At 34.8% G+C, this 24,970-nt stretch overlaps 1 protein-coding gene across 1 annotated transcript; it reads right to left on the bottom strand.

The window, feature by feature from the left end:
* Positions 1-970: 970 nt before the first annotated feature.
* On the bottom strand, positions 971-23,856 carry LOC131150612 (ras-related protein RABA5c). The gene is made up of 2 exons (XM_058101439.1): positions 22,213-23,856; positions 971-1,476 (listed from the first exon to the last, which is right to left on the bottom strand). Exons 1-2 carry the CDS (start codon positions 22,541-22,543, stop codon positions 1,154-1,156), a joined length of 654 nt encoding a protein of 217 aa, XP_057957422.1. The 5' UTR covers positions 22,544-23,856; the 3' UTR covers positions 971-1,153.
* Between the last annotated feature and the right edge of the window lie 1,114 nt (positions 23,857-24,970).

The raw sequence follows: 24,970 nt of genomic DNA, 5'->3' as shown, positions 1-24,970 counted from the left end.
AAAATTTAACCTTTGTAGTTTGCCAGCTCTACCAAATGCTCCTATCGTCAAAAATCGTGTGCGCAGTTATGCTTCAGATATTTCACCATAGAAAAGATAAACTCAGTTCCCATTCTTTTCCAGTGCACTCGCTTCTTCTCCAACAAACAAGGAAGGGCGCAGTTATCTGAATCAATTCTCATTCTTAATAATATTTGGATTAAAAAGAAAGTAAAATAGAAAATTGGTTTTTCTACTTTTTTTTTATTTCTTTTCTTCAAACAAAATTCTTGATCAACAAAATATGAGTTCTCTTTCATAAAGGATACTAACATGAGAATGAGAGGCACGTTAGTGCATGGGTTTTCGATGTATTAAGCCCATAACATTCATTGCGCTAAGCATCACAGTAGCCATTATCAGGATTGCTCCCACGCTAGCCCATGATGGCCTCCCGTGGAGTCTTGGGAATCATTTTGGATGCATCCTGGTTCGAAGCAGAAAGGAAAGCACCTACAATCCATCTGCATCTTTAGATAAAAAGGAGGGAACTCTAGCCTCCAAACAATTTTAATTCAGAGGGCTAGCAAATGCCCACCAAGGGAGGCTGCACTAGATTGCCTTAACAATTAAATGGATAAAATTCCCACGCAATCTCTTTTGTTCAGAACCTTACGTTTGGAAGCTGAAAGTTTGGGCCTCAGAACTGGAATTGTGGATTTTAAAGAGCTGTATTAAGTTGGGTATAAATTCATACAAATTTAAATAAAATACATGCTCCCAAACATAGGAATGTATCTTTTTTAACTTGAATGTCTAGCATTGTATTATTACAAAATTCGATCGCCATATCTTAATGAAAATGATACATTCTTGTAAAATTAGATGAAAGCCCACTTTATTATATGTGCAGTCACAACTATCCATAGCTGAAAGTTCCTTCATTTTTGGTTCTTTTATCTTAAATCGAAGACAACAAATTCACATCTACTTTCATGACAAATAACAGCAATTTTTTTGTTTTTTAGTGACTAAAGAATCCATCAATGTCCGTATGAAATATTAAAAAGAAAAAAGAATTAAAAGAAAAAAAAAAATAATACCAACAAAACACATTGGACCAGCCTCAAAAAGCTCCTCAAATTGTACATATTTATAAATGCATGCAGAGAATTTACCTGGAGCAGCAAGAAAAGTAGTTCTGGGTTTGCTTTGATCCATTGGTACCATTGCCAACAAGGCTCACCCTGTTGAGAGAGAATTCAGATTTGTATGATTCAGAATTCAAGACCTTCCTGCTGACATTGCTGTAGATCTCTTGGATAACAAGCTCGAAAGCCTTCCTAACATTTGTAGAATCTAGGGCAGATGTCTCCATAAAGAACAATCCTTCAGCTTCTGCAAGGCCTTTGCCTTCTTCCACACCCACATCTCTAATGTTATCAAGATCACATTTGTTCCCAACCAACATCCTTGCCACAGTTGTATCACAATGGGCTGCAAAGTTTTCCCATTTAGCTCAAATCTCAACAAGGTGTTCACCAAAACGAAATTTTGAAAGACTTAAAGTGAAACAGAATACAAATGACAACCTAAAACCCTACAAAGCAAGCTGTATATTTAAGTGTCAGTAATACAATGAACCTGGAATTGAATTCAAGGGAAACATGAATGTTATGGTCCTACAGTTCCAAGCCATTACCAAATGGAGACATAGTCAGGAGTTCCACAATGTACTAACAGCAAGAACAGCAGCAGCAACAGAACTCGACCCAACAAGCAATAGCATTTCAACTGCTAAGATGGCTACATAAATCCAAGTAATTCAGTTCTAAGACCAGATGTCCTACCAGGAATGTCTACTTTTTGATCTCTCTAGGCCACATCACTCATACTTAGGTTAATCCCTTCTCATGCCAATGCATTAACAATTCCTTGCACAAGATTAAAGCATTGTAAATGACCATCCCTGGTCTAATCCTCAATCAATGCATCTTTATCTTCTAAAGAATGCATTAGTTATTCTCCTAAAATCCCATAATATGGTTGGTAAGTTCATTATCATTGTAGTTTCTGTGACCCTGAATATAGCATCTGTTCTTCCAAATCTAAGTACTTACACTCGATGTGTCAAACATGTTTTTTTTTTTTTTTGAAGTCTTTACATTTTCATAAAACAACAAGAGTGACATATAACTTCATGAGGAAAGTTTAAAAATTAGATGATATTACAGGTTCTAAATATCGTAAAAACTAAGAAACAGGTAGAATTCACAAGCAATCTCTTAATTTGGATCATAGTGACTTCTTATAAGGCAGAGAGGTAAATCAAAATATCCTCCAACCATACAGAGATGTAGTAACACTTCTAAAAAGCAAGGGAAATAAATTAAAATGATCCCAAAGGTACATGGAGGTAAAACGTAATTAACCCTCAAATATATGTAGATACAGATGCAATGAACATATTGTATGTATTAAAAATGTTATTTTTATGCATTTCATTGGTATTTTTGTATGGATAATTTAGTAACTTTAATAATTTGGAGTAAATTTGTTCACATGTATTGTTAAACCCAACAACTTAAAGGAAAACAATACATGCCGATACATACCCAGAAAGGAAGGGTACAAAACTATGAAGACAACAACACTTTTAAACATAATTCATATTGAAAAGGTCTGATCAAATAACATAAGAGATCAGGATTTTGTCCTAAAGTAGGCTGACTGCCGTTTTGAGGTGAATTCTATAATTTCAGTGTGCATAAATTTTCATGCGTGCATTAAAAAATTATTGCCACAATTCGAGATTAAATCATGATAAAGTTCATAACCGTATGACCAGTTCCCGAATAGAGGGGCCAAGCAAAGTTCTTATTTTGCACATTTTGTCAAGGACTCACTATAAGTGTTCAAACAGCTCTTGGACATGGGTGAATGCAAGGGAGACTTAAGTCCTTAAACAAAGGTCAACAGGCCAATCATCAATTAATACAAACATTAATATTTAAAGGAAAAATGTGTTTTGTATTTCCCCTTCTTTCAAAAATATAACCCAGTGACCTAGAAAAACTCACTATTACCAGGACCTTCCATAAAAGAACGTAGAATTATGGACAAATTTTTTAACACAAAGTTCTATATTCCTTCTATTTTCCGGCAGCAAGCACTTCGCCTGATCAATATCAAGGCTCTCTAATTCTAGGAGGATAGAAAAACACTGAATAAGGACCAACTGCAAAGGATAATTTTTGGTATGCAATCTATTTTAGAGCAAGTACGAATAACGACATGTAAATCAAAACAACAGTGAAATTTCCATGAGCTAAACCAATCATCAAAGCAGAAACCTCTATAGCCTGACTTTGCTAGGTTTTCTTTTTCCCACTAAAACCAATGCCCTCACGAGCTTTCTCCTCCTGGAAACCAACAGAATGAAGTTGTTTGTTTTCAACCATCCTCTAAGTGGACACTTCATTGTTTTGACCATTTGTGAATTAAATAAATGAAAATGAAGTTTTGATTCTCATGAACAATTGTTTAGCTAACATTCAAAAGAGAAAAGTTCACCTTCACTGATTCACATATGCTTTATCTGGAAGGTCAAATTTTCTAAACTCTGAATTCACAGCTTCGTACATTTTGTTTTTGAATTTTATTTGCCATTAAACTACTAAAGTCCCACTAAATTTATTATAGTTATGTGTTAACCTTTATTTAGAAAATTCAAACTCATTCCTTCAAAAATTACAGAAGATGAAGCAGGAACGCGCATTGGAGCAAGTTTGAGGAAAGGGGCAGCCCATGAGGTTTGTCAATACTTTTGGAACACTAATGTGCAACATGAATGCTACAGAAATATCAATTAAAAAGTTTATAGATGACATATCAATAATAAAAATATATATATATTAATAGAAAAATAAAACTAATTTTCTTTTATTTTTTTGGATGGAAAGGAACAATTAAGAGATTGCTTGGTATCACTGTCCAAAATTATGAAAACTAAAACTAAAAATGAAAACAAAAACAAAAAACCATAAACCAGCAACATGTTAGGTTAATAATTATAAAACTAAAAAAAATTAAAAAGTTGATTAATAATCATGCTGATCCTTAAATGAAATAACAATTAAAGAAAATATGATTAAAAATAATAAAAGTACAATATAACACAAATTAAAAATACTATAATAAAAATAAAAAATTATTAAAATTACTTAATTAGTATATTTCAAAATTCACTTTACCAGAACAATCTTATTGTACATGACAATTGAAAAATAGTAATGCTACGTATGGGAGCATGGATTTTGAACCTTGGATTTGCATTTTGGTGGATTTGGACAAATTTCAATACAATTTTATATTACATCTTATCCAAATCCAAATTCAAAGCATCTCCAAACATAAAATAAAAATATTTTCTACATGGATTTTATTATTTTTTTAATTTTGTGAGATTTTATGAACATTTTTATTTTAATTTCATTTGATCATTGTTTTCGTCTTTTAGTATTACTATTATTAAGTGTGTTAATATGTTATTTAGTGAAAATTAGTAAGGGTATTATTGTCATTAGAATGTATTTAATTTGTATTATAAATAAAGGGAGAGACCTATCTAAAAGTTAGGTCATTCATTATAATCAAATCTTAACATGGTATCAGAGTGTGATCCAACCTAAACCCTATTCCCCTCAACTGTTGTCGGAGCAGTTGTCCTTCCTAGATCCACCTCCATCCCATATTATTTCACAAAACCAACCATACACCCATAAACAGAACCCCCCAAAGCCTAACCCTAGAAAACCTCATCGCGAAGGAGCAGCCCCCACGTGCCAGCCAAATTCTGGTAGTGCTGACCCCACACGCCGGCACGTAAGTGAAGCTCTAGCCACTTTTTTTTTTTTTGGTTCCTCTGCCATATTATGAATCCTTCCCTAGACTATATAATCAAGCTGTTAGGCCTGTTTTTTGCTCAAAAATTCAACCTTTTTCTACCATGCACTCACAGTATTCTGTTAATTTCTGTTCAAGGTTTGTGTAGGCTTCTTTGTGAGCAAATGACAGTTCTTCATGTTCTAGTAGGCTTGAGACCCAAGTTTGAGTTAGTCCAGTCCCAGATACTTGGTAGTGCCAAGCTGCCATCATTAGCCGATGTTTATTCTCATGTCCTTTGTGCTTCCTATAGTACGCATTCTCCTGCTCTTGCATCTGGCTCTGAGAGAACAGGCTTTGCTACACAAGGTGATTCTAGTTCTCTACCAAGCAACCACCAAAGTTATCGCGATGGTTCAAGTGGTCGTAGTGGTAGAGATGGGCGAGGCAGAGGTACTCCTCGCAAGTGCACTCATTGTGGATAGAGTAATCATACCATTGAGCAATGTTGGTATCTTCATGGCAAACCTTCATGTGTCACCAATGCAGCCACCACCGACTCCTCGCCTTTGGGACCGAGTTGGGGGTAATGTACTATATCCATGTTTGAGGAAGAGTATTCCAAGTTTCAACAATATCAAATGTCACAACAAGCTTCTCTTCCCAAGTTCCCATTGCATCTCTTATCCGAACAACTAATCACATAGTATGCCTGTCATCCAATACTTCTCATCCTAGACCTAGGGTCATAGACTCTGCTACCACTGATCATATCATAGGTATACCTAGCTTCTTCTCCACTCTTCAATATGTTGCAAATTTACCTTGTGTTACTCTTGCTAATGGATCCACCACTGAAGTCAAGAGAATTAGGACAGCAAATCTCACTTCTTCTATTTCTTTTCCTTCGGTTTCATATATTCCCAAATTTCCTTTCAATCTTACGTCCGCTAGAAAAATTACTAAATCCATGAATTGTTCAGTGATATTCTTCCCTGATTATGTAGTAATTCAAGATTTGAAGACGAGGAAGAAAATTGGCAGAGGGTGTGAAGCTAGTTGACTCTTCACTTTGAGCCGCTATCTCCTTCTACCACCTGCATTGTTACTGCCACACCCTTCCAAATTTATTGTCGCCTAGGTTATCCTTCATTGGAAAAGTTAAAATGTTTTGTTCCTAGTTTGAGTTCTATGTCTAGTCTCGATTGTGAGTCTTATTAGTTGGGAAAACACCATTTTGTTCCTTTTTCTTTCTGATTCAATAAACAGGCTGCAAGCCCTTTTATGTTAGTTTATTATGATGTTTGAGGTTCTAGTAGGGTGGTGTCCAAGTTGGGTTTTCAGTACTTTGTAACCTTTGCGGATAATTATTCAAAAATGACTTAGTTATATTTAATAAAATATCATTTTGAGTTATTTCATGTATTTTGTGCCTTTTGTTTTGAAATAAAGACTCAATTTGGTTTGCAAATTTGAATACTTCGAAGTAATAATGCTAAAGAGTATTTCAGTGCATAATTCACTACTTATATGACTCAGTTTAGCACTGTTCATTAATCATCCTATGCCCACACTCCTTAACCAAATGGGGTTGCAAAGAGGAAAAATAGACATCTTCTTGAAATGACTCACACCTTACTTTATCAAATGCATGTATCTAAAGTGTTTTGAAGTGATGTTGTACTTACTACTTGTCGTCTTATCAACATAATGCCATCCTCTGTTCTTAATGGTAAAATTCCCTACTCCATTCTCTTTCCTAATTTACCTTTATTTTCTCTTCCTCCTCATATATTTGGGTGTGTGCCTTTCTGTTTGTCAACTAACTCCTGGGCTGGATAAGTTGGATCCTCATGCTATAAAATGTGCCTTTCTGGGCTACAACATATACTCAAAAGGGATATCGTTGTTATAGTCCTATGCTGCATCGCTTCTTTATTTCTGTTGATGTTACCTTCTTTGAGTCTACACCTTAATACACCCAGTCATTGAATGCTTCTGAACTCAATGAGTCTCTTCCTTTGCCTAATCTTCCAAATTCGACGTTGCTGTCCTTGCCCAACCAACCATCTGAGTTTCCATGTAGTTCAAATCCTTCTCATTGTCTTGACCATCCTAATTTGCAAGTGTATTCACGGGGGTAGCTCCAAGGAGGAGAGTCCACTCTAGCTTCTACAATAATGCCTTTGGTTTCCTCGTCTGATGATCATACTTCCCCTGATGTTGATAGCCCTATTGCTGCTCAGAAAGGTGAACACACATGTACCTAACATCCCATTTCCAACTATGTTTGTTATGACTCCTCATCATCCTCCTATTATTGTTTTGTTACTGCTCTATCATTACTACCCTTCATAAATCCATAGCCCATTATAGGTTGACGGATGCTATGGTCAAAGAGATGAATGCTTTCCATGACAATAGTACTTAGGACTAGGTACCTCTTTCCTCTTGACAAATCCATGGTTGGTTGTCACACGCTATGAAAGTCAACCCTGATGGTTACAGGGCTCATCTAAAGGCCCATCTTGTTGCTAAGGGATACACTCAGGTGTATGGTCTGGATTATTCTAATACATTTTCTCCAGTTTCCAAAGTTACATTAGTATGTCTGTTCATCTCCTTCGCTACTACTTGTCACTGGCCTCTACATTAGTTAGATGTGAAAAAAGTCTTCTTGCATGGTGAACTTGAGGACTTGAGGAGGGGGTTTATATGGAGCACCACCTAGGTTTGTTAGGGAGTCTGACTTAGTGTGTCGACTCAAGAAGGCTCTATATGGCTTAAAACAGTCTCCTAGAGCATGATTTGGTCATTTCAATACTATAGTACTTGAGTTTGGTCTTTGACAATGTGCTGTGGATCATTCCGTGCTTTATCCTCGTACTTCATCGGGTAGGATCCTTCTTGTTGTTTATGTGGATGATATTGTTATTAGAGGTGATGATGATAAAGGTATTTAGAATCTCAAATTTTTTCTACAAACTAAGTTTCAGACCAAAGATTTGGGACCGTTGAAATACTTTTTAGGTGTATATGGATCTCGTATCATAATTGTTTTGTCATGGAGGAAGAATGTTCTTGATCTATTGGATGAAACTAGGCTATTGGGATCTAAACCGATTAATATATCCAAGGATCCTAATCGCAAGTTAGTGTCGAATATGAATGATTTGCTATCTAATCCTAGACAATGCCAGAGATTTGTTGAAAAGTTGAATTATCTCACAATCATTTGACCAGACATATCTTTTGCAACTATTTTTTAAGTTAATTTCTAGGTTCTCCAAGGACAAGTCATTGGGACACAGCAATTCACATCCTAAGATATCTCAAAGGTGCACTCGAGAGAGGTCTTTTATATCATGATTAGGGTCACACTTATATCCATGGATATACAGATGCAAATTAGGCTGGATTGCCTCCTGACCAAGGATCCACAACTGGGTAACTTAACTTGGTTAGTGGTAATTTGGTTTCTTGGAAGAATAAAAAACAAACTGTGGTGGAAAGGTCAACTGTTGAATCACAATATAAAGTTATAGCTGACACTACTTGTGAACTTGTCTAGTTAAAGAAAATGTTGGAAGAATTGGGTATTTCTCATTCTCAGCCTATGAAGTTGATTGCCACTTTGTTCGAGAGAAGTTTGTGCAGAAGCTCATTACTACAACTTATGTGAAGTCAGATATGCAACTTACTAATTCGTTTACCAAAGCGCCGGGGGGTGCTCATGTTAAATTCATTTGTAACAAACTAGGAGCATATGACATTTATGCTCCAACTTGAGGGGGAGTGTTAGAGGTTATTTATGTCTTTTAATATTATTATTACCAAGTGTGTTAGTATGTTAATTAGTGAGAACTAGTAAGGGTATTATTGTCATTAGAATGTATTTAATTTTTATTATAAATAGAGCGAGAGAGCAACCTTCAAGTTAGATCATTCATTTTAATCAAATCTTAACAATCATATTTATTTTAGTTTTAACTATATAAAAATGAATGATTTAATCTAAAGTAAAAATTAATATGATTTAATCTAAAGTAAAAATTAATTCTGAATATTAAAATATTTTGGCAACAGTTTTCAAATTTTTTTGCAAACAGTTGAAAAATGACAACAAAAATAGAAAAATGGAAACATAAATAAATGCATTTTTATAATCCATTTCTTCGTTGTATAGAAGCGAAAACAGAAAACAGCAACAATACCAATTAGACCCTAACTTAATTAAAACGTTTGAGAAGTACGTATCAATGATGTTGAGTTGTGGCTCATATTTTAAAGGTGATCAACTTGAAAACTGTCTTTCACCCTACATAGAAACTTTTCTGGGCATTGAAAGGTCCATCCGTGAATAACACTATGAGAGGGTGAAGTTCCCAATAGGAAGGAATAATATAATTTTAAGCCAAGGTGTAGTGTCCATGTATTTTTATATAAGGGTATTTTGGTGTTTTCATGGAAGGGATATTTCTACTCATAGCTAATGAAAACATAAGGAAGTTTCAAATTCTCACGGACTCCATGGATGTAGGCTGTTGAACCTGTAAAAATGTTGCGCTCTTATCTTTCTATCTTAATTTCATCTGCTTTTCTCTATATAAGCAAAACCCTACTGGTCATATTCACAACAATTGGTATCAAAGCATTAGGTTCATGCTAGGTTTGCATCTTAGTTGCCCCGAGGATGAACGGGATGAAGATCAAGTTTGAAAAGTCCAATGGGAAGTGGAACTTCAGCTCATGGCAAATGCAATAGAAGGTCCAACAAGAAGGTAAATGGTTGAGGATGGGCCGGGACTAAAGCAGATTGTTTTATTTTTATCGGTCCTATTTGGCAAATTGAGTCATATAGGACATTATGGCACTAAAAATTAGGGATAAAATTGGAGAACCTATAGCAAATAATAGCACTAACAAACTGCTCCTAAAGAAAGCCCTACACACTAATTGTATGCCTTGAGTGGAGACTTGAATCAACAAATAAATTAGTTTAACCCACAAATTAGCTATTCGCTTAAATTCAATGTCTTCCTTCAAGGTGAAGATAATGAATTGATATTGTTGTTCATTCTACTTACTTCATTTTGAACATTTGGTTAAGACTCTGTTAACTTTTTGAGTCTTATATCGTTTTGATTATGACAAATACAAAGTATCTAACCTATGCCCTGAGTTTGTGGGCAGGTTCATGTTAGTAAGATCATATGATGGCATGAGGTATCTTAAAGAATAAAAATCCAGAATAGTAATTTATTATAATTTATATTATGTTTAATTTGGGTCTGTACTAGTAAAGTAGGAATGGTCTGTAATAATTGATGCATGTCATGAATGGTAGGAACTATAAGCTCAAGGCCATAGGGAACCACGGGACCCTTAGGGATCACCCTTCGGTCGACTGACGCCGGATTTTTTTCGGTCGGCTCTCAAAGACCTTAGACTGACCATAGGTCCCACAATATTGCATGAAAAAGCCCCCCATAATCTTTAGAATTAATTATCATGAGAATAGGGACAACTTCATAAGAAGAATAGGACCGAAATGCACAAAGTTGGCATGTTCGGTTGACCGAACCCCAACACTCTGAGCACTTTGGTCGACCGAACCTCCCCAGGGTCAATGGTTTGACCCTTTGGTCGACCGACCTCAAAATAGGCAGCAACGTCCTGGTCGACCGAACTAACACGTAGGGAGATCCCAACGCTCTAGTCGACCGAACTTTTAGTAGAAAATTGACTCAGTCGACCGAACACCCAAGTTTGGCCAACCGAACTCAATCTGGTCGACTGAAACCTCGAAGGTTCTGAAAGTGCCTTAAGCCTGGTTGACCATTTTCCCAGTTCAAATTCATCATAGTCAACCGAACTGGACAACCCAGTCGACTGAACCTTAAAAATGGTCGACCGAACCTCTCGAGTTGCACAATTTTTACCGAGGTTATTTAGGGTTAAAACAGGATTAATTTTCTTAAACTCTTTTAAAACAATTTTAATAATTCCCCCGGTGTCCCCAACTGTCATAATTCTTCCCATGTCTATAAATATGAGTTCATTTGCTCAATTAAGACAAGATTAGGGATTTAATTAACAACAAAATTCTCTGAAATTTCCTAAACCCTATTTCTTCATACAAACCCTACACACTCATATACTACCATTCTTTTGAGATATCAAGTTTTGTGAGTGTTTATACATTGTTATATTTTGTTAGGATACTCTCATTATTTTCATTGTTGTTGATTTCAAATTGAGAGTAGAACAAAGGTTGTTTCCCCGATTTTATTTAATAAATCTTTGTGTGAGAAAAATCTTATAGCTAAGTGAGTCTTTGCATTGTTATTGCAAGACTCTTGGGCTTGTATTTTTGTGTGTGCAAAAATATTTTTTACTAGCTCATATTTGAATATCTCTTTGTGCTTTAATATTGAGAAAATATTTTTGAGATATTCCAATCACTCTTGGTACAAATCTTTGAAACCCTAAACTTGATTGAGTTTTTTATCTATACATAGTTTCAAAGATTAACCTGTTAATACACTCTCGTGCTTAAATTGAGATAGTCATTACTTTGAGTGTTGATTGCACACATACACCATTGAGCTTATAGTTCTTATATTATTGGTGTGCATTGATTATTACATGTACGTATCGGTACATATATGCTTGTATAGAAGCAAAGTGAAGCACTTTATTTGTATGTCAAATTTTGGCTGATTGATTGTATTCCAGGCATGGGCCTAAAGAGAGAGACTTGCCCTGGTAAAAGTCCCGGATTGGCTTTGACCCGGTTAGAAAAGCTAGGTGCACTATCCTGGTAAGGTGTAGTTGTCGGTTGAGGTCAGCCCTGTTAATTGACTTGGTTGTAATCAGTGCCGCTCCACCCGTTAAGTGAGTCGTAGTGGAATCCCCAAACTTGCAAGCTAGAGACGGGGACGTAGGCAGTATTGGTCGAACCCCGATAACATATCTTGTGTGCATTTTAAATTTCCGCAATTTATATTCCTGCACATGTATGTTATTCTGTGAATGTTGCGCATGTTTTAATTTTTGCGCATTTTATTTATCTGCGCATTTGGGATTCCATAGACAGACCCTAGGTTGTGTATTACTGCTTGTGAAATCGAAATCAACCAAGGAAATTTTAAATACCCAATTCACCCCCCCCCCCCTTTTTTGGGAACACACCAATTCCAACAGACTCAGAACACTCTATGGAACATATAGAATTTCAACAAAGAGGACAATGAACTAGAAGACTTAGCCGCCAAGTTTGAGCCAAGGAGAGAAGTCATTGGAGAGGGAGACGCGGACGGGTAGATCGAGGTCTAAATCAAGGGCCAAGAATGTTGAATGTTCAAGTGCAAACAAAAGGGACACTACAAGCAATAATGCCCTCTTCAAAAGAAAGAGAGACATACGGAAAACTGATCCTTACACTCAATAAGTTGGTGACAAATAGTTTAGAAGACAAGAAAATCATGAGCAACAGTTCTTCCCATGACATGAGGCACTGTCTACACAAGGAGTGGTTTGTTAACTATGAATGTGATGATTGTTCAATAGTTCTTTGGAATGACCATCCTTGTCCAATTATAGATGTTAAACCTATAAAATTTTGAATTTTTTTATGGCATTATTGGACAATTACAAATGTCAGCCATGATCCAAAATTGAATAGGAATCTAGTTTCTACCTGTTACTTAGAGAAGATTCTTCATGGTCTTTCCGTCAGTTCATATGATTCTCAAGGTTTCAAAAGTTGCTATGGAGATGAAGGGTAAACAAGTTGAAAACAATTTGTATCAACTAATGTGTAGTACAGTCAGGGGCATAAACCATAGCCCCTCGCAATATGTAATAGTATAGAAAGGAATATCAAATCTATTTACACAATAACAGTTTGAGTTTCCATTTATTTTCCAGTAACTTATTTTGGAAAATATTTGGTAAATTCTCATTTTGGTTACATATTTCAATTTTCAATAATAATACACTTGCTACTTACAACAATATTACACTACAATAATGTTTACAGTTCCCATTCAAAAATATTGCATAAAGAAATGGTTCTAGTTTCTAGACAAGTATAACTTATCGTAAAAGTTAGTACACATTTGTTATTTTTGTCACAAACTTATGATAAATAATAATAGAAAGTCTTGCAAGGTTTGGAATAAAATAAATGTAAAAACACAATATCATGCAATCTATATGCAAGTTCATTTGGTTGAATCAAACTAGGATTCTTTATTGAGTATAAAATGAGTCCTTTGATTCAAATTTCAATCTTTCAAAACCAATAACGAAAACATAGACCAATTCCTAGAAAACAAAATAAAAAAAAAAAAAAACATAGACCAATCAATGGACAGATAAAAAAAGGGCAGCCCGGTGCACAAAGCTCCCGCATATGCGGAGTCTGGGGAAGGGGTGGACCATGATGGGTAAGAAGAAGAAGAAGAAGAAGAAGGACATAGACGAAGAAGTAAGAGGAGGAGGAGGATAAGAATATGGGGAAATAAGGGTTTGAAAAGAGTTTTAGGAGCATATAGTAGCCCAAGAAACTCTTAGAAACTTATTAGAAGAATAGGAAGAACAAAGAAGATTGTATGCTTGTATGTGCACATGAACGAGTACACCAACAGAAGAAGAAGAAGAAGAAGAAGAAGAAGAAAGAGAAGAAAAAGAAGAATGAGGAGGATAAGACTATGGGAAAACAAGGGTTTGAAGGGAGTTTTAGGGGTATATAGCAGCCCAAGAAACTATTAGAAACTTATTAGAAGAAATAAGAAGAAGGAAGATTGTATGCTTGTTTGTGCACATGATTGAGTAGACCAACAGAAGATGTTGGCCTAACATGGCTTACTAATCTTGTTTTGATGATAACAAATAAAAGGTAACTTAACATGTTTTGTTGCAAGTGATGAAACTTTAGGTATCAAGTGATTAAACTCAAGTTCAAATGAATACAAAAGCTGATTGCAAGACTCCATGGAAAAGGAATATGAAAGCTTGAAGATCATGAGAGCATGAATATCAAAGAGGACTTGCTAAAAGCTTAGAGAATTTGAAGTTCAAAGTCAAGATGGACAAAAAAAAAAAGACAAGCATGAAGACTCCAAAGCTTAGAATGTGTTTAAGTCTAAAGAGAATCTCTATGTAAGTACTTCATTCAAATGATAATTTGATTGGATTTGAAGCTCATTAGGAATCTCAGTGACTTCGAGACAATGTTTTGAAAAACCCCGGAAAATACTTTTCAAAAGTCCTAAATTATTTTGGGGAAAGCAAAAGAGCAAAAGAGCAAAAAGAATTTGGAAACAAAATTGAAAAATCAGTTTTTGGTCTTTCCAGACGACTAACAAGGTTTTCCCAGTTGACTAACAAATATTTGAACTGATTTTGAAACAACCCAAGAGGACCCAATCGACTGACTCATTCTGTGTTTGGAAATCTTAGTGTTTTAAATGGATCCAGGCGACTGACTCCTATTTCCCAGTCGACTGACTCTTCGAGATTTTAAATTTTAAACATAATGGGTACTTTCCAAATTTTATTTTTTAAATTCTAACCCTTATGAAAATTTGGGAAACACTCAAAGTCACTTGGGAAACATGAAATACTCTTGATTAATCATCTATAAATACCTCCCCAAGGTTAAGGATTCAAACACACCAAGCAATTACAGCAATCAAGCTTTCTTGCTCTCAAAACTCTCAACACTCTCAAAAGCTCTCTTGTGCAATTACTTTCTGAAATTCTCTACTAAGGTTTACTGGGAATCTCTTACACAATTCTGAGCTTATACTAAATTCTTTCAATCAAGAAAGAAAGCTCACAGTGATATAATTCTAATGGCTTCAAACTCTTTCAATTATTATTTTGAATTGAAATATATTTCAGTGCTTAATTTTTGTACTAATTAGCTCTTGTTGAGAGAGTCTTTGTACATCAAAACTTGTTCTTGTTTTGTAGACAGTTCAGGTTCTTGAATCGTTGTTGGACCAAGCGTGGGGTATCGTTTGGAGAGGCGCACTCTAGCCTATTGAAGGAGAGATTGTAAGGTTACTCCTGCCCATAAAGGAGTGGTTATAGTAGAATCCTTGGGTGGTTTAGCCTAAGGCGAGGACGTAGGCGGGTATGGCCAAACCTCGTAAAAACTCTCGTCTCACTCCCTTCCCTACTCATTTAAATTCCTGTTTATATTAATTGCGTGGTTGGATTTTAATTTTTTTTATCATATACACTACGTGGATTGGAAATTAAATAAACCAAGGTTTAATTTGATTTTGGGATTGCGGAAACCGAAAGGAAGTATGTTGGTTGATCAATATAAATTGCGGAAACCTTAAAGGGAGTACGTTGATTGGTTAACACCCAAGACAAATTAACTAAAAGTTTATTTAAAGTCTGAGTTTTTGGAAGATTGTTGGAAGTTTGAATTGTGGTTTATATTGAGAAAACAGGTTCATAAGCACAGGGCTTTTTATCAGCAAGCATACATTCTCAAACTCTACTTTGAGTTACTGAATCTAGACAAGCATTGCTGAACTCTTTCTCTAGTGTGGATTGTGTTAAGTTTGTGTTGATTGGATTGTATTGAGTTGCTGAAAAGAAAAAACATCTTGGCATATACATTCATAAAGGTTTTACAAAGTTAATTTTCCGCTGAACCTATAATTGAAAACCTACTTTGCTTGTGCAATTGCAGAAATTAAAATAAGTTAACGAATTAATCAAAGAAATTTTAAAATCCCAATTCATCCCCCCCCCCCCCTCTCTCCCTCTCGGGAATACGCGTTCCTTTTCAGAAGATTTTTAAGTCATTATACGCAGATTAGGACACTGAAATAGAACAGCATTGGCAAATAGAAGCATAGGCTCATCAAACAAGAATTATTAATAATGAGGTCCAACAACTTGACCAAACCCACAATACCCCAAAAAAGTTTTCCATGGGCAAAATAATACAAGACTCAATATCTCTACTTTTCAACTACTAATCCTACACTACTTCTACATCTAAATATCATCTATTTGGGGTCTACAAGATGAAACCTTCTTTCAAGTCTAACCCACTATATAACCCCAAAATTGCCTACCTAATAATATTAAATAAAATCTAGACAAAACAAAACTAAATTCTTCCTAACATCAAGAAAACTAAATGTTGAACTCAAGAATATCAATAGAAGATTATGAAACGTTCCAAGTAGGAACCACATCAAATTTAGACAGTAGTTAGCTATTTCCTGAGGCCTTAATCTTGAAGCCTACTTTTTCTTGAACTTTTGTGATCTGCAGCAAGTCAGCAACTACACTCAATGTATTTCACTAAATTCTAACAAATTTTTTTAGAAATGAACAATTTTAAATTTCACTACTTGCGGTTGTTTTCTTTTCCCTTTTCTTTCTTCACCCAATTGCAACAATAACACTAGATGTCTTTGTTAACCTAATCTAACAGTAATGAAAAGAAGGAAAAAGAAAAAAAGATAACAGAAATTAGTATTGCTTATTATTTCTATTCATTGGTATATTTTTGTTTTGTTTTGTTTTTCCATTTTTTTTTCTTTTTTCTTTTAATTTTTTTTTATAAGTACTCAATAGTCTAATAAAAAAGGCACCAAAGGAGGCCCAACACATAAACAAAGGACCACTTAAAACAAAAAAGTCAATAAAATCAATATATTTCACAATTTCACCTCTGTCAGCCCCGTACGATAACATAAATAGTTGATCCATCTATAACTTAAGTCCCTACTAGTCTATACCAGGCCCAAACATCCTAAAGAGCTGATTCAGATGAAACACCCTACTCCCCCATGATGTACAAAGGCACCTCCCACAGCTTCATTGTCAACCTGCGGTGAAGAAATAATTGCAGATTCCAGATCGTCCTTACACAGGTTGCATATATTTTTGACAAATACCATCCTCATCTCTAACTCCATCTGTGATGCACTCAATGTCCTAATTTTTTTTCACACACAGCCGGTCCCACGCCTAGGTTAAGGAGGAGGGTTGCATTAGGTAGCTGCCAACCAGCGTAAAATTTGTCAGATCACTATGATATGAATCTTTACCGAATATTTGATAGGACGTCCCCTACAAGCGACACGTTGCACTTGAACCACCCGGGTGTAGCGAAAAGTGAACGAGGGTGGGCTAGGTCATTGCCCCGAAGCGACGCGCCGTGTCAGCGCCCGGTTATAGTGTCAAATATGCGAGGGTTCCTGCATCATTCTGGACGTGGGCAGGTAAAGACGTTAGTTTAGGAAACTAAGATTAGATTAACAACTTTGAATATAGGGACACTTATGAGTAAAAGCATGGAAATTGTGGATACAATGATTAGAAGAAGAATTAATATAATTTGCCTTCAAGAAACTAAGTGGGTGGGGGAGAAAGCTAGAGAAATCGATAAATCAAGATTTAAACTTTGGTACACTGGAAAAGAAAAACATAAGAATGGAGTAGGCTAATAGACAAAAACTTAAAAGATAGCGTTGTGGATGTAACTAGAGTAAGGGATAGAATTATAAAAATCAAGATGATATTAGGATAAGAGATAATAAATATCATTAGTGCTTATGCTACTCAAGTTGGCTTAGCAGAAAATCTTAAGAGACAATTTTGGGAAGATATGGATAGTATTATACAAGGCATACCAAGAACTGAGAAAATATTTATAGGAGGAGATCTGAATGGACACGTTGGAAGAGATAATAAAAATTATAAAAGGATACATAGAGGATATGGATATCAAGACAAAAATGAGTCTGGGAAGATGATCTTAGACTTTGTTATGTCATATGATTTAGTATAATGAATACTTGTTTTAAGAAGAGAGAAAAACACTTAATAACCTTTAAAAGTGGACAAAATAGAAGTCAAATAGATTTTTTTTTTAACCACGAGAGCAGATTGTTTATCATGCAAGAATTGTAAAGTTATTCCACGTGAAAGCCTAACCACACAATATAGAGTCTTAGTGTTAGATATATGTATTAAAAAATGGAAGAAAAATGATAAAATAAAACAGTGTAGGAGAACTAGATGGTGGAACCTAAAAGGAGAAAATATAATAAAATTTAAAGATAAAATGATCAAAGATGGGGATTGGACCTTAGAGGGTGGGATAGATACAAATACTCTTTGGAATAGATTAGCTAGCTCTATTAAAAAGATAGCAAAAGAGATTTTAGGTGAATCAAGGGGAAAATTCTTGAATAGCAAAGAAAGTTGGTGGTGGGATAAAAATGTACAAAAAATCATAAAGAAAAAAAGAATTTGGTATAAAACGAGGCAAAAATGTAGAAACAGAGATAACTTTGAAAAATATAAGGAAACAAGAAAAGATGCAAAAAAGGTTGTTAGTGAAGCTAAATATAGATCATTTAATAGTTTGTATGATAGATTAGGTACAAAATAAGGGGAAAGAGATATATTTAAACTTGTTAAAGCTAGAGAAAGGAAGAGCAAGGACTTAGGAAATATAAAATGTATAAAAAGTGAGGATGATATTGTCTTGGTTAAGGACGAAGATATTAAAGAAAGATGGCGAAGTTACTTTAGTTAGTTGTTTAACGAAAACCAAATACAAGGCTTAAACTTATAATTTTCAAATGAGAAAAAGACTAAAAATATAAGATTTATTCGCAAAATTAGAGTTAACGAAGTTAAGTTTGCACTAAAAAAGATGAAAAATGGGAAAGCTATGGGACCAGATAACATCCCAATTGAAGTTTGGAAATGCTTGGGTGATAACGGAATTATATGGTAAACTAATATATTTAATATGATTGTAAAAACTAAGAAAATGCCAAATGAATGGAGGAAAAGCACTTTCATAACTATATACAAAAATAGAGATATTCAAAATTGTAATAACTATTGTGGAATTAAACTTATGAGTCATACAATGAAACTATGGGAAAGGGTAGTTGAACAAAGATTAAGGTTAGAAACGAAAATCTCAGAAAATCAATTTGGTTTTATGCCTGGGAAATCTACAACAGAAGCTATTTATCTTTTAAGAAGATTAATGGAAAAGTTTAGGGAAAAGAAAAGAGACTTGCATATGATATTTATTGACCTTGAGAAAGCATATGATAGGATACCTAAGGAAGTTCTATGGTGGGTTTTCGAAAAAAAAGGTATATGTTGTAGGTATACCGATGTCATTAAGGATATGTACGATGGAGTAATGACTAGTGTAATGACTGTAGATGGAGAAACTAAAGAATTTCCAATTACCATAGGTGTACATCAAGAATTTGCTTTGAGTCCTAATCTTTTTGCTTTAGTGATGGACCAATTGACTAAGAGTATTCAAAAGGAGGTTTCATGGTTTATGTTGTTTGCAAATGATATTGTATTAATTGACAAAACTAGGAACGGAGTAGAGGCTGAGTTAGAATTATGGAGAGAAGCTTTGGAATCTAGAGGCTTTAGGATAAGTAGAAATAAAACAGAATATATGAAATGTAATTTTAGCAATGATAGGAGGAATATTGGAGACAAAATTAAACTTGATGATGAAAAAATAAATAGAACTTGTAGATTTCGATACCTTGAATCTATTACGCAAGCTAAAGGAGAAATTGAAGATGATGTAATGCATAGAGTTAAAGCAGGTAGGGTAAAATGGAGAAGTGCTTCAAGGGTGCTATGTGATCGTAGAATACCCTTAAAATTGAAAGGGAAGTTTTATAGGACAGCTATAAGACCAGTTATGTTATATGGATCGGAATGTTGGGCGAAGAAGAAACATAATATTCAAAAAGTAAAAGTTGCCGAGATGAGAATGCTTAGATGGATGAGTGGTATAACAATGAAAGATAAATTAAGGAATGAACATATTCGTGATAAGTTAGGTGTAACTCCTATAGAAAATAAGATAAGGGAGGGGCGACTCAGATGGTATGGACACTTGCAACGTAGGCCTTATAGTGCACCTGTGAGGAAAAGTGACTTAATTACTGTGGGGGGCAATAGAAGGGGTAGGCGTAGACCTAAAATAACTTGGAAGGAGATAGTGAGTAAGAATTTAATATCCTTGAATCTATCAACAGAAATTGTCCATGATCGCATAAATTGGCAGAAAAAGATTCATATAGCCAACCCCACTTAGTGGGACTAAGGCTTGGTTTTGTTGTTGTTGTTGTACCATCCTCATTTCTCCAGATTTTCAAAAGTTAAAACTCTTCCCAAGTTGCTAACCATGCTAGGAAAGCAACCTTCTTGACTAATGGCTTTCCATATTCATCCCCCTAGATGAATTGCTGTTGGGCAACTTTGCCACCCCCCCCCCCCCCCGCGGGGCCCTAAAGACCTTCATATAAAAAATTTCCTCAATGAAGCTATTGTTTTGCATTTCTATGTGTGAACTTATTTTCACCCTTGAAATAAATTCAAACAAAGAAAGGAGATAACGTACCAATCATTGGCCCTTCTAGTGGCAATAGTGCATCCAATAACAATTCTGAATGCCAACTTGCTTCCTTCATAGCAGTTCTTTATTTAAAAATTCAACTTTATACACATTGCATCAACATAGATAAGTGGGTTGAAACATCAAGACCAAGTTACACAGTCTAGATGAAAGCATGGAGGAAAATTTTGGAACTGATTCTTATTGCCAACACCAAGGAACTGAAAAATAAAGCTCTTTTCAGCTGCTGCTCTCTTCATATCATCAGCAGTAATTATTGACAGTCAGCTCAACATTTGTGGTAATAAAATTATATTGAAAGTTGCCTACATCTTTATTTGCTAAATTCACAACACACACACAAACACACTAGATACTACACAAACTTCCTACCATATCGCTTGTAAACGATTGAAGAACAATCCAAATCTAGTGAACTTTCAAATTTTAAAAGTTTGGAATTTTAAGAGGAATTGGATTTAGATTGAAATCAATTAATAGTGTGGTTCATGGTGAAGTGTCATATCACCATATGGTAAAATCTCAAATCTCAAATCTCAGTAATACTTTGGCTTATATAGGACTACAAGTCTACAGCTGCTATAACTAAAATAACTTAGAACCAGGGCTTCAGCAAACCAGGCCCGCATAATTCTTCATTTACTACATTTTCTCATAAATCAAAAAGGGGGATTGAATTAAAAAAAAATAGAAAACCACAAATAACAAAAGATTGGTTTATTAATCTATATCTAGCTATCATAACTAAAATAAGTACGAATTGAGGCTTCAATCAACCACACCTTGAATAGTTCTTCATTCTTGCATTTTCTCAGAATTCTAAGAGGAGATTGAGTTAAAAGAAAAGAAAACCACAAATACAATATTATGAAAATTGTTCTAAAAATAGTATTTTAGGCATCAATTAAAATGCGCTACCAAGATCCATGTACACCTGGTATAAAAGTTATTATGTATACGCACCTATGAAACTCTTTTTGTCCAGTTTTAGTTTTGAAAATCCCACAGGTAAAGTAGATATACTAATTATTCTCGTCATGCCCACCAAAAATTAAGTCAATCAAATGTTGTTAACAATTGGATCAAACATCAAAAAAAACTAATTGTAATAGTAATTTGGTGTCATATTTCGATGAGATAGTTCCTAATTTGATTACCTAGAACTTTGAGATGTGTGACAAGAACAAAATACATAGCATGATCCAAAAATTTTGCATTATCACAGTGATAATCATATAAAAAGTAATCGAGAGGTGTAAATCTAGGTTTTATGCCATTCGTAAATGAATTCTGCCTCATATAATATTGTTTTGCTTTCTTGTGCAGTCTGAAAAAGGCTTCCACCATCAAGATCTATAAGTCCTACCCATCATAACAATACAAAGATAACAAATCTTAAACATCATAATTACACATGAATCAACTCACAGGCCGGGAAATCAAAAAGAAAGGAGGAAAGTGAGTGTGCTCAACAACCAAAAGAAGACAAATCGGAGAACAGTTTATCTCTCTTACTTTAAGTCCTACCGTCTTAGCCATCATATCATCCAATCAAACACAAACAAAAAACAGAAATTAAACATCTTTAGTGTTTGGGTACGGCACCGTTTGGTAGAGTGAACTTGGCAGAGTGACCTAAAGAACTCAAAATTCCAAACCACTGACTTTATTAACACATCCCACCTGAATCAGGAAACAAATCCCAATCCCATCAACCCCAAATCCGCAAGTCCGTTGTTCATCAAATCAAATCCAATTCTCACAAAAACGAAACTCAGTCTTAACCAGCATATCACAATCTTCAACTAATAGTCAAAGTACTGCACTAATATTAAAACAGTAACAGCACAGCAAAAGCCAATCAATGCTGATCGAGCACTCACTCTTAAGCTCCTCGAGCCAGCGGGCGACGCTGTCAAAAGTGGATCGACGGCTGATGTCGTAGACGATCAACGCTCCAACGGCGCCGCGGTAGTAGGCGGAGGTGACGGCGCGGAAGCGCTCCTGGCCGGCGGTGTCCCAAATCTGGGCCTTGACCTCCTTGCCGTCGATGTCCATGCTCTGAGTCTGGAACTCGACGCCTATGGTGGCCTTGGAATTCATGTTGAACTCGTTGCGGGAGTAGCGAGAAAGCAGGTTCGATTTGCCCACCGCCGAGTCCCCGATAATCACCACCTTGAACAGGTACTCTTCTCCGCCCTCGTCTTCTTCCATATCTCTCTCTCTCTCTCTCTCTCTCTAGATTTTATGGAAAGACTTGAGTTTCAGAGAAAGAAAGGGAGAGAAATCTAGAGAAAGAAACGTGAAGCTGTGGAGAGAATGGCGGAGAGTTGTCTGAATTGGAACAGAGAGGAGGTGGAAGAAGCGTGATGATGCGTGTGGGTAAGCTGGCAAAGAGTAAATACGCGTGCGGTAAGCTCGTAGATCTCATCAATGGGAATGAGCTGATCAAAAGGTGTTCTTAATGCACTCTTAAAAAGCTAAATTGTTTTTAAATATTTGATAAATAAAGTTATTAAATAATTATATTATTAAATTATTTTTATAAATTTACGTGAAATTCTTAATGAGTAATTTTATAAAAAATAATTAAAGATAAATAAAATAAGTTAGATTTTTTATTTTTTATTAAAAGTTTCAAATTCTTTCCTCTTGAAAAAATACAAAAAAAAGGAAGTAAAGAGTTGGCATTTAAAAGGTTCAAAAAACTTCACCAAGTGCCTCAAATTCTTGCATTTTATTTAGAAGAACCCCCACCAAAAAAAAAAAAGACCAATGCTACAATAGATATTTTAAATTTCTTTTTCTTTCTTTTGGATTCTTTTGGTTCCTTCATTAAATAACTAATTGTTATATTCACCAACAATAATTTTAGAAAATAAATCACCATCAAATTAGATAGTTAAATTATGAGATATAACTTTTTTTTTTTATAAACCACTTGCAAAATACGGTCTTTGGTATGTCTTTCTCACTACTCTACACTCCACAAGAATTGTCACATCATGACTAATGAAGCAAATAAAAAAATGCATTCACATATATAAGACTGTGTGTATGCCAAAGGGAGCTAATGTTGTTTTGAGGGAAGATTGTTAATAGATCACCAATTGAGGAGTATAACACCCGTAACAACTTAAGAAAAGATACAAATCCTCTCCATAATGCTTCTTCAATTCTCTCAACACATTCGCGAATGTAACTCGCAATAATAAAATTCAAATTCACATGGATAAAAGTTCAAACAATAATCTAACATGACATTCATCTAAGAATGTAGAGAGATATTGGTGATGAGGGCTCCATAAAGAATTGTGATAATGACAAAACGTTGTTTAAATTATTTGGATATTCATTTTAGTATTTGTTTATGGAAATTGTATAACTTTATTAGTAAACATAATTATGATGGTTATTATCTTGTTTGTGAAGCTCATCACTTGATAATTGCTATGAGAATGTTTCTAATAAATATTATTGTGTCACATGTAATCCTATCTATTTTAAAACGAAAACAATTGAACTCTTGAGCATTTGTATCCATAAGTGTCTCAACTAGACACAAGGCTAGGTGTTATTTATTTTATGCTTTGTTAGAATCCCATCAGGATAACGCTTTGCCTGGAATCTCTTTATGCTTTGTTAAGAATAAACTTAAGTCTTCCATTTTATCTCCATGCTTTCCCTACAAGAATAGAAGTCAAGTTAGTTCCTTTAATTTTTTTTTTTTTTTTTCTTATTTAAGTTACCATTGTGTTTCCCAACACTATATTTGGTATCAAAGGCAAATATGACAACTTAATTAGTTAATCAATCTATGGTCTTTCCTTTAATTATTAGCTTCTAATGATATTTCCTAAAAGGATTTTAATTAGTAAGCTTTGTTCATTGGACCCTAGAGGAGGATAGGGATATGCCAAGCAAAAAAAAGGTTCTCACTGAGATGGGAATTGAAAACTATTAGCCCCACATGAAGTTTTTGAATAAGTGATTATATGATAAAGAATAAGGAATATATGTCTTTATGCTACACAAGATGCATAGTAATTCATTATTCAATAGATACTTTTTATGGTTGTTCAGCTAAGCATAAGAAAATTGCTCCTAATTGTTATATTATTCAATAAACCAAAATTATTCTCTAATAAATGCTCATTATGAGTCAAACTTATGAGAATTTAAGGTAGAGAAATGAACCTAGAACTCGATAGACCAATATGCTTGATGACTTTACCTATACGAAACTCACACAAGAAAAAACCTAGCTTATACAATGAACAAACTGAATGCCTAAGAAGTTTTGTGTCAATGCTTGATTGAAGGTTTGGATGATGGCTAATTAAGGTCCCTTTGTGTTACTGTGTGTTTTCACCAATGAATAATTTAAGTCAAAGAACTATGAGTATGCTTAACAAACAAAAGAAGACAAATCGGTGAACCTAGCTCGATAAACCAATATGCTCGATGGCTTTACCTAGATGAAACTCACACAAGAAAAAACATAGCTCGTACGATGAACAAACTGAATGCCTAAGAAGTTTCGTGTTAATGCCTAATCAAAGGTTTGGATGATGGGTAATTTAAGGTCCCTTGTGTTGCTGTGTGTTTTCACCAATGAATAATTTAATTCAGAGGAAAGTG

Source organism: Malania oleifera, chromosome 3 (assembly GCF_029873635.1).
Source record: "Malania oleifera isolate guangnan ecotype guangnan chromosome 3, ASM2987363v1, whole genome shotgun sequence".
In the NCBI taxonomy this organism is placed as follows: Eukaryota; Viridiplantae; Streptophyta; class Magnoliopsida; order Santalales; family Ximeniaceae; genus Malania; species Malania oleifera.
The sequence above is the reverse complement of the archived record's forward strand: the minus strand, read 5'-3'. Positions and strand labels throughout refer to the sequence as shown.

Coding starts and splice junctions, on each gene's coding strand:
- LOC131150612 (XM_058101439.1), bottom strand. CDS start 22,543: ATGGAAGAAGACGAGGGCGGAGAAGAGTACCTGTTCAAGGTGGTGATT. Junction 1,477..22,212: donor CTGGCTCGAGGAGCTTAAGA/GTGAGTGCTCGA, acceptor AAAACTTTGCAG/CCCATTGTGATACAACTGTG.